This window comes from Neopelma chrysocephalum, unplaced genomic scaffold (genome assembly GCF_003984885.1).
Source record: "Neopelma chrysocephalum unplaced genomic scaffold, ASM398488v2 Primary Assembly neopelma1_141, whole genome shotgun sequence".
Classification (NCBI taxonomy): Eukaryota; Metazoa; Chordata; class Aves; order Passeriformes; family Pipridae; genus Neopelma; species Neopelma chrysocephalum.
This window is the reverse complement of record NW_020897803.1, coordinates 1,817,474-1,833,516: the sequence shown is the minus strand read 5'-3', so window position 1 is coordinate 1,833,516 and position 16,043 is coordinate 1,817,474. Positions and strand designations below refer to the sequence as shown.

General features: G+C 52.3%; 1 protein-coding gene across 3 annotated transcripts in view; it reads right to left on the bottom strand.

Moving 5' to 3' along the window:
- SLCO2B1 (solute carrier organic anion transporter family member 2B1) overlaps nucleotides 1–15,180 on the bottom strand; it is a 41,523-nt gene extending 26,343 nt beyond the window's left edge. Inside the window, exons 1-4 of one of the 3 annotated variants that reach the window (XM_027699828.1) lie at nucleotides 14,911–15,180; nucleotides 5,550–5,640; nucleotides 1,176–1,313; nucleotides 930–1,092 (exon numbers count right to left, since the gene is read on the bottom strand). In XM_027699828.1, coding sequence (XP_027555629.1) covers nucleotides 930–1,092; nucleotides 1,176–1,313; nucleotides 5,550–5,630 — 382 coding nt within the window. In that variant the 5' untranslated portion in view covers nucleotides 5,631–5,640; nucleotides 14,911–15,180. Of the gene's footprint in view, nucleotides 1–929; nucleotides 1,093–1,175; nucleotides 1,314–5,549; nucleotides 5,884–14,910 lie in introns of those variants that run through there. The other 2 variants (XM_027699826.1, XM_027699827.1) reach the window with 2 other exon arrangements.
- Between the last annotated feature and the right edge of the window lie 863 nt (nucleotides 15,181–16,043).

Genomic DNA, 16,043 nt, shown 5'->3' with positions numbered 1-16,043 from the left:
GGAAAAAATCCCAAATCCACCCTCGTCTGTTCCCTCCATGAGTGATTTAAACTGCATGTTCCTCATGGGAGGTTGATTTTCTGGTGGGGTCTAAAACCTCAAAGCATTCCCTTGAGCTCAGCTAGGCAGGGGAAGACAGGTGAGGCTGGAGAAACAGGAGAAGTTGGGTGTGAAACCAGCACCCCCTCATTGCAGACAACAACATTTCACCCATTGGGGTTAGCCAAGCTCCTTCCCAGACCTCCTGTTTCCTTTCCATAATGGGCTACAGGTGACAGAGCTCACGAGACTTTATCTTATTCACATTATAATAAGTTCGCATTCACGAGGACAACTTGGCTCAACCCATGGAATATGAGAGCCCTGATGGCTGGAGAAGACCTTCCTGGCACCCAGAATTTGTCTGCTGTATGGGTGTGCACAAAACAAGGTCAATCAGAGGCACAGCCTGTGTTTTGACTGTTTTCATGTCCTTTCCCATGGTTCCAGGGTTCCCATGTCCCCTGGCTCTTCTTCCCGCCACAGCTGTTGCCTCTCAGGACTGAAATGGTTTCATTCTCAGAAAAATAAAATTCCTTGAGGACAAACTTGCAGCTCCCAACCTCCCCATGGAAGGAAATTTTGTAATGGCTTTCCACTGCCAAAGGGCAGGGTTAGGTTGGGTATCGGGAAGGAATGCTTGGCTATGAGGGTGGAGAGGCCCTGGCACAGGTTGCACAGAGAAGCTGTGGCTGCAGCTGTGGCTGCCCCATTCCTGGAAGTGTCCAAGTGTCCAAGGCAGGGCTCAGAGCAACCTGGGCTAGTGGAAGGTGTCCCTGCCCACGGAAAGGGATGGGGTTTAAGGTCCCTTGCAACCCAAACCATTCTGGGATTCTGTTATTTCCCTTTTCCATCCCAAAAGGCCTAAAATAAGTTCCTAGAGCACTTACTGGCAACAGACTGGTCAAACTCATAGGGCCCAGTGATGAAGTGGGGCAGGGACATGAGGAACCCGGCCAGGGACACGAGCAGGGCGCCGGCGCCGATGAACCGGGGCCTGTGCACTCGGCTCCCGAAGTAGCTGATGAAGACGATCAGCAGCGTGTTCCCCACCTGCAGCAGGACACAGAGGGCGAAAGGTCTCGCAGGGGAACACGAGGAGCGTGGGGAGAGCAGGAGAAGAAAGCTGGTTTCACCTCGTTGAAGGAAGCCAGCAGCCCTGACGTCCGGCTGGAGAGGCCGTACCGTCTCTCGATGGTGGAGATGGAGCTCTTCAGGTACCCGGAGACCAGGAGCTGGGAGAGCTGCAGGAGCCCGTGGCAGAACACAAAGAACTGCCAACAAAAAAAAGAGAACATCCAGCACGGTTACTGAGACCTGCAGCACAACAAACTGCATCTCCAGAGAAAGGCACAGTTATTGAACGTAAACCTTTGACCACGAGCCTTTGAAATATTATCCCTGCTCTGCCATCAGTGAAATCTTCTGAAATTAATAGGGACATGAAATAGTGCTCTGCCAAAAATAACAATGGGGTCACTATCTGCAAGGAGGGTGTAATTTCTCCAGATGAAAAGTGGCCTTGGACAAACACGTTGTTTCAGTTGGGATGATGCTTGTTTGTGTTGGCCTTGTCCCTAAGATCCAGAAGCAGAAGTGGGAGGTTGCACAATTCCTGTTCCCATCCAGCCAGAGACAGCAGCCATCCCCAGTGCTGGGAGCAATTCTGGGACAGGAACTTGCCCTTCCAAACACAGCAACAAACAACTTCTTCAGAGAAAACCAGGAGAAGGTCAGGGAGAACAATTCAGACTGTTTTCCTTTCCTTCTTACAAAGCCCTGGGCGTAAAGGACATCCCCTTTGGAAAATGTGAGGGTTCTTTTCCACTTCCAGAAGGACCTTGCCAAAGTCCATCCTCTCCCAGAAGATAATCTGACCTCATCTCCTCCAGAGTTTGGGATGTGCAGGTGCTGGGCTGCCCAGGGGAACACGTGGCTCGAGCTGCCCCACAGAGAACAGAGTGGCTGGTCCTCTCACAGAAGCATTTCCCAAGTGCCAAGTGACCTGTCCAAGGAGGGAAGAGGAGGGATGGACCTTCCCTTTATCCACAGCTCTGCGAAGTACTCAGCAAAGGGAAGGAGCTGGCAAGTCATCTCCTTCCCCACATGGCTCTCCACGGGCATCCTTCCAGTGCCCAAAGGAGGCAAAAAACCTGACCAGCCCAAACATTCCACATTCCCTAAGGAGGCAGACCACCCATCTCACTGCAGGACAGGCTGGATGCCTCTGGGTCATTCCAGAGCTGCTGCCTCAGCCTTGGATGATGCCCAAACCCTCAGGGCACTGCTTTTTGCAGATCTTTACTCTCTTGCTGACCAGAGCAGGGCACTGCTCCAGCTCTGAGGATTTTGCAGCTCCCACCACAGAGCAGCCTCACCTAGAGGAGCTGCTCAGCCTGGCCTGAGTTCTGCTACATCTCCTTCTGATCCAGGGCTGGAGTGGGATCACTGCCAAACTGGGCTGCTCTGTCAGCCAGGGGAGTATTTACAGCTCAGAAAGGGACAACGAGGATGGTCAAGCCCCCCTGGGTCCCTGAGAACTGCAGTGCTGGGGTTACCACCACCCAAAGTGATGGGTGGGTATCATGCAAACCAGGATACAATCCAGGACCTTCCCCCTTCCAGGCTCATGTCACCACTGATGGGTGCAACGTGTGTGGACAAGGAAAATGTCACCCAGCCAAAGGAAAGCTTTCCCAGAGCCAGCTTTGCCAAAACTCCTACATTCCCACAAAACACTGGCTTTGTCCAGGCTCTGTTTCCTGAATACATGAGCTCAGAACAGAAAGGTTGAAGCCAGATTCATTTATTCCACACATCCACAGCACACAGCCCAGTGTGTATCCAAATCCAGGACCTTCAAATCATGCTGGTTTACATCAGCCCAGCAGCTGCCCACCACTGCCCCACATCCTCTGCAGCTCAGGAGGTCAAAAGGGGTTGGGAATCTGATGTTTTATCCTCTCATCTAGGCAGAGTAAAGCGCAGAAAAGAGAGAGGGCCCTGCAAAGGACCTGCAGTGGGTTGGGGTCAGCACCAGGCAAGGCCCCCAGTTCTGGCTCCAGGGGCTGTTTGCTGTCAGCCATCAGAACACAGCACAGCTGCTCTTCTGTCAGGGAAAGAAAGGACAGACTCCTGGACTTTAGATCTGCTGGACTGCTGGGGCTGGCCTGGGTCTGATGGGCTGCCCTAGCAGCTGACCTGGGTCTGCAGGCACCAGCCTTTTCCCAAGTGCTGTGTCCTCACAACACAACAAATCCAGGAGCAGCCCCAGAGCTGGGTGCTCCCAGAAACAACCCCAAGTTCAGCTGTCTGGCACCTGTTTCCCATGGAAAGGCCAAGACATGCTTGTAACATCTGCCCTCTGCATCGGCAGAATTAAAACAACGCAGAGAATCCACAGGAGCACTTCCGTAGGGTGAGGAGGAAGGAAGGGAGAGGTTTTGCAATGGCTTTTTTAAATAAACATCTGTGAAGCACTAATAGAAGAGCCTGTGTTGAGGTGACACCAAACACCTGAACCAGGGACAAGGGGTGCTTGGTACCAAAAATAATCCCCTTGCAGTGCCAGGGTGCAGAGCAATCTCCTCCACTGTCCACACCCTCCACAACCAGCTCTGGGAAAAGTGCATTTCTGCTCTGCTACACATCCAAGGAGGAGCTTCTCTGATCAGATTTGCTGCTTTTCTACTTTTCTAGATAATTTTTAATGTATTCTTGCTGACTTTGCTCTTCTAAGCCTTGCGCCACGTTGCTGAGGTGTTGCTGCTCCCACCCCAGAGAAACACACTCCATCCCACGCAGCCAGGAAACTGCAGACCTGGGGACTAAACACCAACATCTCCTCTCTCTTAGTGGTCCAAAAAAACCTCTTTACAAAGGTTACATGTGTTTCTACGGTTGGTTGTGCAGTTTGGCAACAAATCCTCCCCATGAGGGCTCTGAAAGCTGCACACACTGTCCTGCCCCAGCTGACACAGGGAAGTCCCTGTCACGCTGTTTCCATGTGTTTGGGAGACTTTGGCTGCTATTTTAAGGAAGGGTTTTGTGCCTTAGCACATGGTAAACCCCTGTGCACTGGGCTGTGCTTACAGAAAATGGGGCTGGGAGGAACCAGCCTGTTCCAGTTTAATCCAAACCAGGTTGGTTGGGTGTGTAGTTGGAAGCGACCTTAAAGATCATCCAGTTCTAACCCCTGGAGAGCTTCCACTAGCCCAGGCTGCTCCAAGCCCCATCCAGCCTGGCTTTGGACACTTTGGGGCAGCCACAGCTTCTCTGGGCAACCTGTGCCAGGCCTCCCCATCCTCACAGCCAAGAATTCCTTCCCAATATCTTATCTAAATTTTAATGCTCCTTGAAGCCAAAACAAGCCAGTTTTTAGTTATGCCCTTCAATTGCCTTTTGACACGTGGCAACTAGTTTTTTTGTGACACACTCTCTGGGGATATAAATACATATACAAACTGCAGTGCTGTGATTTTTGGTCCTCCAGCCACTTCAAACACGTAAACCACATTGTGCAATGGTTTTGTGTTTCTGCAAGAGCCATTGAAACCCTGCACTGGAAGTTTTGTTTTCTGAGGAAGTCATTTAGAAACCGGACAGGGTGACCTAAGTTCTTGAAAAAAACCCAAGAGATCTGGGGAAAACATCCTGTGCTGAGCATAACTGTGTGAGGATAATGCATGGTCAGCTCTGCCTTGGGGGTGAAAACAAGTCTCACTTAAGAGACATTTTAAGCCTTTAACACCAGCTGTCACCTTTTGCTCTACAGGCTGGTGAGACTCTCTAACAAGCCAGGTAATTGGCTTCCAACTACACCGAATGTAGCAGTTAATTAATGTTGTTAATTACTGATAAACGCAATTATTGAGCCAAAAGGGAACAAAGCAGATGCTGCAGCACAGGGGGAGCCACCCCAGGTCCAGCCTGTAGTTCTGCAGAGCTCTTCAAACACTCACCTGGAGGACCTGGGGTTGCACCGAGTCCAGGAGGGCATAACACTTTGAAGAATGGTTTCCATCTGGCACAGGGCAGGGTTAGATGGGATACTGGGAAGGAATTCTTGGCTGTGAGGGTGGGGAGGCCCCGGCACAGGTTGCCCAGAGAAGCTGTGGCTGCCCCATTCCTGGAAGTGTCCAAGGCCAGGTTGGAGCAACCTGGGCTAGTGGAAGGTGTCCCTGTCCATAAAGATCAGCTTTAAGGTCCCACCCAACCCAAATCATTCTGTGATTCCATGAAGTTAAATACTGCAGAACCTGGAAGTTAAATATGCATTTCAGCCTTGCCGTCCCACCGCTCGCTCTTGGAGGGAGATGGTTCCACACCAAACAGTGCTTCTGCCACAAGCATGTGGAAAGCCACGGGAAGCACATGGAAAACTTTCCAAATACACTCGGTAATCAGAAACGCTCTCAATGCCTTCTGCAGAAAGCCAAACTCCTCTTTGCCAGGCCAGTGATCCAAGGGGGTATTGCAGAAAGCAGGATAATCACAGGAAGCACATTTACCTTGATACTGAGGAACGGGCTCCTGCAAAGTGTTTTCCGTGTTGGATCCGGGTAGCTGCTCTTGGTAGCTGTGCTTGTCATCCTGCCAGGCCTGCCAAAATAAATCATCCAGCACAATGCTCAGTTCCTCTGCCTGAATCGCCCTTGCTCAGCACGGCAAGATGTTGTTGTGCTCTGCAAACACCCACACAACGAGCACAAGAAAGTACTAATCATTCCTGGGTTTCATTCTCTCGGAGCACTCCCGCAAAGCAACAAAGCAGCCCTGCAAAACATTGATCACCAGGAGGCCTGGGAGGTTAAATGCTGTGCCACAGAACCAAGGACAATGTGTATAAACATTATCTGGGATCATCTGACATCCTTATCGATGACCTGGGTGAGGGGGCAGAGTGCAGATGGCAGCAGAAGAAAAGACTGGGAGGAGCAACTGGCAAAGCTGGTGGTTGTGCTGCCATCCAGAGGGACCTCAACAGGCTGGAGAAATGGGCACTGAGGGATCTCAGTGGGCTGGAGAAAGGAGAATCCAGAGAGATCTCAAAGGGATGGAGAAATGGACATTGAGGGACCTTAACGGGCTGGAAAAACGGGCATCCAGAGGGATCTCAAAGGGTTGGAGAAACGGGCACTGAGGGAGCAAATGGGCTGGAGAAATAGGCATCCAAGGGGAAAAGGGCATTGAGGGATGCAAATGGGCTGGAGAAACAGGCACCTAAATTTAACAATGCAAAGAAAGAGGGTGGGAAGCCACCCCACCCCCCTCCCTGCGCTGTTTACCTCCTTCCCTTCTCTCTGGACCCCCACTCCCTCTTTCCTGAGTGACCCATGATGTCTTTGTTGGGATTTTAGGCTTCCCACTCAGGAAGCTGCATTGTTTGGAGGCACGCTAAAGCCATTAGGCTTTAAATTCAGCACACTGTAATAGATGTTTTCATCTCTGCAAGCGCCAAGGCAAATGGGGTGAAAGGCTTTCCATTATTATTTCGTGTAATTCCATTTCCCCCATGATGGGAAGCAAAGGAGCGAGGACCCGTAGCCTCAAACAAATTAAAAAATGCAGGGGTTGATGTAAATTCTAGCAGGAGGAGACTGTCTTAACTGTGGTGTTTATAAACCCTTAAGCACAGTGCACAGGAGAGGTAAATTCCAGAGGGGCCCTGCTCATCCCTGAGTTACAAGCTCCACAGCATCCTCTGCAAAAAGCAATTGCTGCCCCGTTTCCAGAGATATTGCTGCAACAAAATCCAGGGTGGAATCAATAAAGTAAATTTGATCATAAATTAAAGCAGCCACAAAAAGCTCTCCTGAACCTCTGGAGGGTTCAGCAGTGCTGGAGCAAAAGCACCTGCCTGTCTCCAGCCTGCAGGGTCTGATATCCTGGCTCTCGAGCAGGGCTGGGAGGAATTATTTACAGCCACTGAGCCCCTCGAAAGCTCAGGGGTGACACAGTGGGAAGGGAAGGAAAAGGGTGGAAAACCAAAGGGAGGAAACCAAGAGGAGTCTAAGGCTAGATTTCCCTGTTCATGGAGCTGGGAACCACTGTAGGTTTAATGCCCTGGTTAACTGTGTTAATGGCTTTGCCAGCCCTCCTCACCAAACATGCATTTAGTTAGACCTGCAAACCACAAATCCCACGGGGCGTTGGAGTATTTTAGTCCTCCTGCCCATCCTTTCCAGGCCCTGCTTTAAATGTGTGCATCCTTTAACCTGTCCTTTAACACCTGGGATTAGCCCAAGCTCTTCCATAATCAGCTTTCAGAGTCTTCTTGGGAGAAAAAAATGCTAGAAAGCACCAGTAGAAATGTTTTCACTAATCCCTGCCCAAGCAGGGGGTAAAAGCCCCTCACCCTTTGCTGTGCACCAGAATGTCCCCCAATTTCCCATGCTGCTCTGGAGGAACTCAGTTCTTCTTTCCCCAGGGATGGCCTTTGGATTAAGGGCAACCTGCACCACCTGTCAGCAGCCAAGGAGGCACAGCCAGGTCTGGCTCCATCCCACCATCCACACCTTCACCTCACTCCAGTGAGCTGTCCTGCTCCCATGTTACCTGTGGAAGAGGGAATGTGGCTGAGCCCCGAGGGGAAATGCTCAGCAGGGATCTCAAATGCTGCAGGGCTTTGCCAGCAGTTCAGAACGAGAATAAACCTATTAAATCCCATTCATCCACAACACTCCTTAAAGAACAGGAGGAAAAGTACTTTGATCCAGCCCAAAGGACAACGAGCAGATCAAACAAAAAGCCAGATAAGATTTAATTGATTTTAAAAAAAATTGCATGAAGAGAGCAGCACACTCAGGTCAGTCTGAGTTCCCTTTGGCTGGATCGAGCCCAGATGTGGCAGCAGCCTCTGGGAATGGCACTGGCTTGGCAAGAGCCACGTTTTTCTCCATCTCTGGATGGAAAGAAGGATAATTTTCGTTCAATGCAATTTCTCCCAGGTAAGGTCAAGAGGTGTGAGTGAATCTGCTCCTCTGCAGGAAGGAGGCAGAACAGGATTAGTGCTGTGGGCTGGGGAAGGAGGAAAAGGAGGGATGAGATGGCAAATCCCAGAAGATATCCCCAGGTCAGAGGAAGGAGAGAGCAGAAAGAGCAAAACCAGGGGAACTGGGGGACACACACCTGCCTGTATGAGATCTGCAGCCCTCAGCTCCCTGATGGCCCAAGTCTCCTCCAGCACTCCAAAAAGGAAGATACACAGTGGGAATTGCTATTCCTGCCTTGCTCCAGGCATCCCAGCAGGTTTGCCATGGAACATGGGAAAAGGTGAGAAATAGCCAATCCCAGAGTGGCATCCCTGGATTCCAGAGACCCTGACCTGGACACACTCCCAGAGCAGCCCTGCAGGACCAGGACCAACAGCACCCACTTCCCAACCTTGGCTCCACAGCCAGCTGCTTCCCATCTTTGTGCCTCAGCTTCCCCAGGAACAAGTCAGGGAATAGATCTGACCCCATCTACCTGTCAGAAGTGTTTGGGGAGCAGGGGGTGAGCTGGGCCAGGCAGAGCCTGTGGGTTGGGACAGCAGGGGCTGATTTTCCCAAGGCTGAGGCATTTTGCAAAGCCTTTTTGGGCGTCCGAGGCACCACGAGGAGGGAGCTGCCCCTGGTCCAGGCTCTGGCAGACACAGATGGGAAGGGATATGTTCCCTCATGTACAAGGCAGAGGTGCCACCCCAGCCCAGCCAGGTGTTTCTGACACCAAACACTGCCCTCAGAGCTCTCAGTGGTGTCTTTCACCTCTTCTCCCCCAGATCACGGGAGCGTGAAATTGGTTTTTTAGGGAGACACAGACATGGAGAGCCTGGTGCAGGGTGGGACACAGGGTCAGGCAGGGGTGGCAGGGTCTGTGACAGAGAGTGGTGTCCCTGACTCTGCAAAAAAGCCCTTAGAAACCAGTGCTGCACCCCGATGGAGCAGAATATTGCTTCCTTGTGCACCTGCAAGGGAACTCTCCAGGGAAATTGCTTCTCCCATAAAACAAAGAGGGACTGTCCATGCCCACCTGGTGTGTTTGGGAGCCTGGGGGTGTGCACAAGTGGCCAGGTTTCCCCAGGGGTCACCTCTGATGTTCTCAGTGCAGGGGCTTAGTGGCAACTACACATGGGCTGTGCTCAGATACCCCAGGGAAGGTGATGGATGGGTGGTTGTTCAGAGAGCAAAGGTGCCTGATGCTGCACATCCATCAGCTGGTGAAGGAATTGTCCTCAAACACTGTTTTCTCCCTGCTTCTGTCTTGGGTCACTGCACCCCTGAGAAAGGCAGGGCCTGGCATGACAAACCCGGGATGGAGTGGGCACAGGGAGCTCAGCTTGGAGGGGCAGCAGCTCAGCCCCACACCAAGTGATGCCATAAAACACTGCCATTAATTCCAGCCTTGCTTGCCTGACATTTCCTCACTGCTCCCGGGGACCTGCAAAGTGGCAGAGCAGGGGAATAACCCCCATCTGTGCAGAGCCCGGGGACATACACACAGATGGGAAAGAGGGATTGGATGTTACCTCAGTCCAACCACCCCCCACCACCCTGGTACCCCTCCCAGCAGGGCTTTTCCAAATGTGTATCAAAAAAGTTATGCTGAAAAAAATGATGTCAAAAGGAAGAGTAACATTACGGAAGAACAGAGAGATAGGACTGGTGAAAGATCCCAGAATCCCAGATTGGTTTGGGCTGGAAGGGACCTGAAAGCCCACCCAGTTCCACCCCTTGCTATGGGCAGGGACACCTCTACTGCCCCAGGTTGCTCCAAACCCTGTCCAACCTGGCCTTGGACACTTCCAGGGATGGGGCAGCCTCAGCTTCTCTGGGCAACCTGTGCCAGGGCCTCCCCACCCTCCCAGGGAAGGATTTCTTCCCAATATCCCCTCTAATCCTGCCCTCTGGCAGTGGGAAGCCATTCCCCCTTGGCCTGTCACTCCATGCCCATATCTGAGATAATCTCACAGACCTTTGCAGCACAGATTAAGATGCTCCACTTGTCCCCACGCTGCCCTTTCCTTGACACCGGGGCAGCAGAAATCTCTCCAAACCTCTCCCAGCTTCTCTGGGACCTGCACAATAGTCCTGGCTGCCACAGCAGGGGACCAGGCTCGGTGCCACCAGTGTCCTGTCCCATTCCCAAGGACATCAATCTATCCAATGGCTTTATTAATGGCAGCTCCTGCGAGCTGAGCAAGGAAAAGCACCCGCTGGGCTCAGCGGAGCATGAGTAAATAACAGCGAATGTAACACAGCAAATTAAATCCCAGCAGGGGAGTTGAAATGCCAGCAAATATTCCCTAATCTGTCTTCCTTCTGCAGGATAATTTTCATTCACTGGCAGTAAAGCTGGGATGGCGTCAGTGTGTGTATTTATGAGTGTGCCTGTGTTAAAGGGGAAGCTGGTTTGGAAAATGTGGGGGCAAAGATGATTGATAACACAACAGGAGGAAAGAACGGCGGATACACATCACGCCCTCCCTGGAAAAAGACTGAGGAAGGAAAAAAGGGATGCTTAGATGTGCTCAAAAAGCTGTTTCTGTCGTGAACCAACTGGCAAAAAGAAAGTGAAAATGAGATTAGCCCAGCTCAGTGATTCTGTGTAAGGAGAAATGGGCTGCGATGACACATCCCAGAAACCTTAGAAGAAGTTAGATACAAAGAAAAATGTTGCTTCAATTTAAAAGATTAGAAGAAAGAGGAAAATTAGTGTTGAAACCCATGGCATGTAAACAGAGGCCATGAGGGAGAGGTTCCAGCTCTGCTCTGGCACAGGGCAGGACTGGCTGCTCTCCAGAGGTCCCTACCAGCCCTGACCCCCATGACTTGGGAAGGATGAAACCCTCCTCCCCATTTCTCTGACGAGGTCCCGCAGAGCTCCTTCCCTCCTTGGCACACGCTGCCAGGTGCTGGAGCCCTCCCTGGAAGGGTCCTCACCTGCTCCAGGTGTGGTGAAGGAGTTGGAGCTCACCTGGTGGTACCAAAAAGAGATGGGACCTCTCACAACATCCCCTGTGGATGGGGCAACCACAGCTTCTCTGAGCAACCTGTGCCAGGGCCTCCCCACCCTCACAGACAACAATTCCTTCCCAATATCCCAGCTAACCCTGCCCTCTGGCAGTCCCTCCATCCCTTGTCCCCAGTCCCTCTCCAGCTCTCCTGGAGCCCCTTCAGGCCCTGGAAGGGGCTCTCAGCTCTCCCTGGAGCCTTCTCTCCTCCAGGTGAACCCCCCCAGCTCTCCCAGCCTGGCTCCAGAGCAGAGGGGCTCCAGCCCTGGCAGCAGCTCCGGGGCCTCCTCTGGACTCTCTCCAGCAGCTCCACATCCTTGTGCTGCTGTTCCCAGGGCTGGAGGCAGCTCTGCAGGGGGGTTTCACCTGAGGGGGCAGAGGGGCAGAATTCCCCCTTTCCCTGCTGGATCAGCCCAGGGCATGGGGGGTTCTGGATGCCAGAGCACATGGACAGGGCACGTCCAGATTTTCATCCACCAGCCCCCCCAAACCCTCCCCAGGGCTGCTCTCCTTCCATTCCTGCATCCTTGCAAGGCAGTGCCATCACTGGGCTGGGGGAACTTTTCCTTCCAGAGCATAAAGCACCCAAAAGCAGCATTGGAGAGGGAAGGAATGACAGAGGTTCCAGCCGAGGGAGGTGTTGTGCAGTTACATAAGCAGTGAGGCTGGGAATTGCATCATTCCATGAATCACTTGCTCAGTTTTGCTTTCAAACACTGTCCAGGGCTATGGAGCCCTCGGGGTCTGCTCCCTCCCCAAGACCCCCTGCTCAACTGTGTTGCTGCTGCTTCCCAAGCTTTCATGGGATGCATCCCATTCTGTGCACAAGCAGCATCCCATTAAACCTCCTGCCCTTCCTGCCCTTGTGACCCCCGGGTTAGTTTGTGCTGGCAGTTGTGCTGTGTCTGAGAGCAGCTCAGCTCAGGGATGTGTGAGACATTTGCCAGGGCAGGATCTCACGGCTTTGCAAGTTTTACTCCTCCTCTGGAAGGTTTTATGCAGGATATTGAATAAAAAAGTCAGCCCTCTCCTCTGGATCGTGCCAGATGCTGAACATCCTCCCGATGGGGACGGGCAGATGTGGTGAGTGCTACAGAAAAGCCATGTCTGGTGTCCTCAGTGGGGATTTTCTATTTAAGCAACACCTCCTGTGTGTTTGGCAGGGAATTAGTCCCTGCCTCAAGCAGCTGAAAACCCCTGGATAGGAGTTAAGATGATGAATGAAGTATGAAGAGCCTGTTCCCCAGGAGACACCTGCCTTTCCATAGGCTGCAGATAGTGCACAAACACCTGCCAATATAAGTCTGATCCCAAACCAGAGTTTGCCTGATTTGGGGTTTTATACACCATAAATACCTTCCTGATATTTTTTTCTTCCTCTGTATTTTCTTGCTGCTTGGACAGGAGTGAAGATTGAGAAAAACTCGGAATCTTTGCCGAGTCCTTGGGCAGAGTTGTAAGACTTGGCAGTGCCTGGAGCAGCTGGAGGAAACAGGCAGAGCCAGAGTGGCTCCAGTGAGCGACAGATGCAGCCACTCCAATGAAAAAAAGCTAACTTTTAGAAGGGGAAGCTCTTGCAAAATGAAGAGCAGGAGCCACTGCAAAAGCCTCGTGCCTTGAACACAGAGCCCGAGTGAAAAACCACAGCAGTTCCCTGGAGCTGAGGCTTCCTGGAGCAATCCAAAGGTTGTTTGCTGTGTATTATCTATAACTTCAAAAAAAACCCCCATCCCAACAAACCCAGGATTCTCTATCTGCACATCTGGTCTGCCCAGGGCCAGGACCTGCTCCCCAGCAAATGCTGAGTATTCCATGAGGAGCACCTACACTCCAATTCACCTGCTTCCTATCCTTTTATGTCCACAGGACATCCAAGGGCAGCTCTTTTCCTCCACACTAATTCTGAGATAAACAAGCAAAGCATGCCCAAAAGTCTGGGGGAGACCAGTAAGATTTGCTTCACCAGGAGCTGGGAATGCTGCCAGCCACCTGCACACAAGAGGGATGGATGGAAGAGTAGGAGCAGGGAAATGCTGCTGCCATGAAAAGGAACTGAGCAGAGCTTAAAAGTGAGAAACTTCCGTAGCCAGCAAGAGAGGAGCTGCTTTCAAAGCCCAGGAGGAAACACTGTGGACAGGAGAGAACTGGTGACATTTTGGGGCAACGTTGGGACAAGCAGCAAAACCCCAGTTCAGAGCAGCCATTGGAGGCTGGAGCTGGCACAGGATATTTTGGGCAGCAAGGGGAATTAATTCATGTCCTTCTGCCATAATTTAAAGTTAATGGACTGCAAAGTCATCTATATCATGGAGGAATGTTGCTTCTTTTCTTTCTGCTGCCAGGTTTTTCATATCCTTTAGAAGAGGCATCTCCTGCTCAGCCCGAGGGCAGTTCCAGGCTGACACATTCAGATGGGTCAAGAAAGTCCAGTGAAAATGGAGATTATTTTCTGGAAGTCCCCAGGCCTGCAGCTGGAGCCACATCTGGCCCCAGCCAAGCTGCCTGACAGCAACAAGCCCTTTCCTGCATCCCTGGGAGTGAGCTTGTCCCAGGATTTCTCACTCTCAATTTCCCTCAGATGACATTTCAGAGCCTCGTGGGGTTTGAATCGAGTTTCAAGCCAGAAATTCCCCTCATCCCCTGCCGTGTCCTACACACTGCCTCCATTTCATTAGGAAACGAACTTTTCCAAATCCTGGGGGCTAAAGATGGGTAATGAAGCTCCCAAGCCATCCCTCAAGTCCACATTTAGCCACCTCATGGCTCGAAACACCACTCATTTCATCCGCCTCAATCCAGGGCACACGCGGCAGGTTCGGGATAAAATTGGGATGTGCTGCCGAGCTGCAGCACGGGGCAGACCAGCACCCCCAGTGAACCACTGGGACCAAACTGGGAGCCAGGAAAACACGGAGAAAGTGGGGTTAGGATCTATTTTTGACCAGACCAAGGTCCCACGGAGAAGCTCAGCCCTGAACACGGGGCTTGTCCCCAGGTTAAAGCCCACACCTCTCCGGAGCAGCACAGCCAAGAAAGGGATGCAGCCCAGCACCGCGGGCTCTGGGCTGCTCCCAGATTCCCTGCACAGCAGCACTAAGGCTTCCCCCTTTTCCCGGACTTAACCCTTTCCTGCCCCCTGCCCCCAAATTGCTCAGAGCCAGGAGGTCACCTTTGTGGAACCACCACTGGGATCCCGCTCTGGATCGCCGGGAAGTTCTGGTGGAAGGTGACCCTGCTCCGGGCACGGGGGTGGAACTGGGAGAGCTCTGAGGTCCTCCAAACCCACACCATTGCATGATTGTACGGATGGGTTCCCCCTCCCGAGCAATGCACTGCTGAAGAAGCCCGGGCTTGGCCAGGGTGCCCCCGTGCCGGCCCAGGCACAGGTCAGGTCCGTGCCCGCCTGGCATTTCCACAAGATCTGGGCTGGGAAGAGGCGTTGCCATAATAGAAACAGCAAAACTGTACGAGAAACAGGTATTGGGAAAACTGGGAAAACTCCCTGCGAAGGGAGAAACAAGTGGAGCTGCCTCACTGGGAGGGGAAAAAAAAAAATCAAAAAACAAAAAAGAGAAAAACAAAACCCAAACACCTTAAATAAATAAGCACAGAGAGGAAGCGACAAAACACGTGCAGAAAGCCGGCAGGGAACAGGCGCGTAATCACTCCTTGTTTTTTCCCCTTCACTTTTTAAGTTGCTCGGAAAATCCAGCTCCCCGAGCCAAAGTGGCTCAAGGAGTCTTGCAAAACAAGCCGGGGAAAAGCAGCTTGAGAAACTTCACCTTTCCCAACCCCTAAAGCCGGGAGGCAGCCCGCGAGCTCGGGACCACAGTCCTGCTCAGCATCTCCTCGCAGCGAGCGGGCGCTGCCATACTCACAATTCCAGGACTCTGCTGATCCCAATCCCACCGCGCTGGGAGCGAAAGTTTCCCTCTGCCAGCAGCTGCTGGGACCATTCACCACTTTCCCTCCCCGGGCTGGAGGTGGGAATGGGTGTGTGGAGGTGGGGCTTCGGCTGCAATCTCAAAAGCCGGAGCGCGTTTCAACTGAAACTTTTGCAATCCCTTTCCAAAGGATTTCTTTTATTTTTGCTTTTGCCTTCTCCTGGAGCTGCAATCCCAAACCGGCGGAGCTGCCCGTGCGGTTTGCTGACCCAGGGCTTTGGGAGCTGCTGACGCAGTCCCAGTCCAAACTGGTCTTGGCTTTCGCTCCATCCCCCGGCTCCAGTCCCCTCTCCCCTCCCCGCGAGGGTCCCATTCCTCCAGGGCATGTGCCTTCCATTCGTTTTCTTGTTCAGTTCACTTCATCTGCATTTATTCTTGTACATTTTGAAGCTGTGCTGTAACCCTGGAGTTTGTGAAAGGGAAACTTTTTTATCTAACCCCGGATGGTTTATTTTTCAATAAGTCTCCCCAGTGCTCTCTTGCTCTGAGCTCTGAGGCGTTTCTAGAGGACACACAGGGTTCACAAGCAAGTGGCCCCCGTTAAACCTACAAAGAAAAACCGGGATTCCTCCCTTTGGGGTTCTTCTGGTGCCTTTGGATGTCTGGGTTGTGTTTTGGGATGTGACCTGTGTGTGCCCACGGTGCCATGGATGGAGTTGGCCCTGTCCATCTCTGTGCTGCAGGGAGATCATACAATCATGGACTGGTTTGGGTTTGGAGGGATCTCAGAGCTTGCCCAGTTCCACTCCCGTGCCAGATCACCTTCCACCAGGCCTTCCCAGAGATCCAGGGCAGGATCCCTGGAGGAACCAGTGGTGGTTCCTCCTGACTGAGCAATTCGGGAGGCAGCGAGCGAGGAAGGGGGGAAGCCTTTGTGCAGCTGTGCAGGGAATGTGCCAACAGCCCAGGGATCATGGGCTGCATCCCTTTCTTATGCACATTTGCTGCTCCGAGGGGTGTGGGCTTAACCTGGGCATGAGGTGGAGCTGGTGTGTCCCTGAAACCCCCTTAAAGCATTGGGGGTGTCTTTCTGAAACCCTGATTTTTAAGTTCGAGGTGAGATGAAA